Source organism: Mangifera indica, chromosome 15, assembly GCF_011075055.1.
Source record: "Mangifera indica cultivar Alphonso chromosome 15, CATAS_Mindica_2.1, whole genome shotgun sequence".
NCBI classification, from domain to species: Eukaryota; Viridiplantae; Streptophyta; class Magnoliopsida; order Sapindales; family Anacardiaceae; genus Mangifera; species Mangifera indica.
In genome coordinates this window covers 2,217,074-2,220,032 of record NC_058151.1, presented here as the reverse complement: position 1 = coordinate 2,220,032, position 2,959 = coordinate 2,217,074, and the positions used below count along the sequence as shown (strand labels likewise).

At 38.2% G+C, this 2,959-nt stretch overlaps 1 protein-coding gene across 1 annotated transcript; it reads left to right on the top strand.

The window, feature by feature from the left end:
• The first annotated feature begins 226 nt into the window (after positions 1-226).
• On the top strand, positions 227-1,642 carry LOC123197707 (WD repeat-containing protein RUP2-like). The gene has a single exon (XM_044612043.1). It carries the CDS (start codon positions 334-336, stop codon positions 1,501-1,503), a length of 1,170 nt encoding a protein of 389 aa, XP_044467978.1. The 5' UTR covers positions 227-333; the 3' UTR covers positions 1,504-1,642.
• Positions 1,643-2,959: the final 1,317 nt, after the last annotated feature.

The window sequence follows — 2,959 nt, the reverse complement described above, 5'->3', positions numbered from 1 at the left end:
TTTTTAATTTAGGTTTAGGGAAGCTAAAATGACTTTATATTCTTCTACCAATAATTTTTTCCAAGGGAGCTGCAATTTGGGCTAAAGTTTATTGTTTAACCATTCAAGGGGTGGAAAAACAATTTCCTCAAACCTTGGGGAGTTTCCTCAAACCTTGGGTGAATATAGAATTTACTCAATAATAACGAAATTTCAGAATAATTTGTTCATATTTGTCCACAAATATCAACTTTGCAGCTAGCTGAGATTAGGTTTACGGAGAGCCTTTCGCTGGATGTAAAACTCCAAGCCAAAAACCTCCCTAGTTTCATCTTCACTTCATATGAATGGGAAATGAAAAAAGACACTGAAAGAAATTTCGCAGGAAAAGGAAATACAGAAGAAGATAAACCCGCTGAAAGAAAAGAGCAACAAGAAGAAAGAACTAAAATTGAATGGGATTTCAATCTCTGCACCGTTGTTTCTTCAAATACCACAGAAGGAGCCGTATCGGATACCCTCGGAGTCATTGAATTCGACCCCTCTGATTCAATCTTCGCAACCGGAGGAATCGCGAGAAAGATTAGAGTTTACAATATAAAGTCTTTGTTGCTAGAGGAAAATAATTTCACAGATGTTAATTGGTTAGACCATTCGAGCGCATACGAGTATTATATTTGCACCCCGGCTAAGCTGAGTAGCCTGCGGTGGAAACCTGGGACAAACGGGCGGGTCTTGGGATCCGGAGACTACGATGGAGTCGTGATGGAGTATGATCTAGAGAGAAAAATGCCGATATTTGAACGAGACGAGCATGGTGGGAGACGGGTTTGGAGCGTGGACTATTCACAATGGAATCCAGTGGTGGGCGCCTCCGGATCCGCCGATGGCACTATGCAAATGTGGGATCCCCGTTACGACGGTGGTAAATGTATAGCGACTGTGCAGCCCAGTTTGGCACGCAGTTCGGTCTGTTGCGTTGAGTTTAATCCGTTTGGCGGAGCATTGGTAACCCTTGGATGCGCTGACAAGAAAGCTTATGCGTACGATGTGCGGCACATGGCTGACCCAGTGTTCGTATTTGATGGGCACCAGAAAACAGTAACATACATTCGATTCATGGATGAATATGCTCTTGTAACAGCAGCAACAGATGGCTGTTTAAAGCTCTGGAACATAAATGAAACCCAAATAATCAGGAGTTACAAAGGACATGTGAACAGCAGAAGCTTTGTTGGGTTATCAGTGTGGAGAAACGGGGGATTACTGGGCTGTGGATCAGAGACAAATCAAGTGTTTGTCTACGACAAGAGGTGGGGCGAGCCCATTTGGGTGCATGGGTTCAAGCCAGTGGCTGTTGGTCGAACCGAGACTGGGTTTGTGAGCAGTGTGTGTTGGAGACAAGCGGGAGAGGATCAGTGCACACTTGTTGCAGCAGGATCAGATGGGGCTCTGCAAGTTTTTGTGGGCAAAAGGAAATCATCATCATCATTACCATCTTCTTCTTCTTCATCTAGTCATTAAAAAGAGTACTCAATCTTCCATTCAATCATTTACACACAATATGATAATTCATCAGAGGTTAATAAATATATACAGGGAGATAAGAAGATGAATGTTCCATATTTATATACATCATATATGACATTTTGCAGTTTACTAACTGCTGTCACCTTCTAATTGCTGCAAAGTCTTGCTTTATAGGGAATTTTGCTTCTCTTTGCTTTTTTTTTTAAATCTATTTTGTTCTTCTCTTAGCTCTATTATTAAGCACTGTGCTATATCAATTTGTTGGTGGTAGTAATTAACTGTAGGTCTAACTATTTTTAATCTGAATGCGGGCGCCGCAAGAATTTATTTTTGGAAACCTCGTTTACTATTTGTTTGTTGATATCTTTTTAACAAGGCCAAAGGACTATTTCTTATCCAAATTTTAATACAAAAACAAATATACATATGGGATTTCAAGAATCTAAACAATCACCTATGAATTAATTGTTGTTAAAATTTTCTGTTATAACTAAGAGTAAAATCATAATTTCACTAATAATATTAAAAAATATATTATTTTATTTTATTTTTCCTTCAGGTGTATTTCACTCCTCACCCTTAACTTTGAAAAGTAACTTTGCCCTCGCCCCCCCCCCCCCCCCTTCCAAATCCCTAAGGTTTTCTCTTCTCTCTGACAATAATGGTGACTGCGATGGTGGTTGACACCATCTCCCTCCTTGGTAGACAACGTCGATGAAAACAAAGAAATTTGTCTTCATCGACAAAGTCATCTTGGCTCTCCATTTAGGAAGAGACGGAAAATGAAGAATCTTCTTCATCTACTGTTTTTGTTGACGAAGAAACAAAGATGAATTCCTTGATGGAGAGATGAGACGACTTCATCTCATATTTATTGACATTGTTTGTTGAGAAGGGAAATAGTTGAGCTAAAGGTGGAGATGGTTGCGGCTAGAGATGACAATTTTTGTCCAAATTTACAGGTTTCAACCCTAACAGAGAAGAAATTCTCTAATAGAAACAAAAAAAAAAAAAGATGGAGATAGAGATGAAAAAATCATCTCAATCAAGGATGAGAATACATGTGTCTTCTCCTCGTCCCCGCCCCTGCCTTGTCATTATCTTCGTATGTTTCTGTCTTGTTATATTAATATATTTACTTAAATGCTAATATATCTTTATAGTTTTATATTATTTATGTTTTTCAAATTTATTTAGATTTTTATTGTGCATATTAAAGTAGTTAGTATATGATATTTGTGACATTCGAAATAGTGGATTGGTTTTAATTTTACTTAATTTTATTATTTAATATATTTATATTATGTTTAGTAGATGTGAAGAGGGGATTTTTCTCCACGGGTACGAGGAGGGGATTTTTCTCCGTAAAGAAGATGAGAGAATTTTTCTTTACGGAGAGGGAACGAGGATGAAAATTGATACCCTCTGGGGGGATGAAAATAGGGATTGA

Coding starts and splice junctions, on each gene's coding strand:
- LOC123197707 (XM_044612043.1), top strand. CDS start 334: ATGAAAAAAGACACTGAAAGAAATTTCGCAGGAAAAGGAAATACAGAA.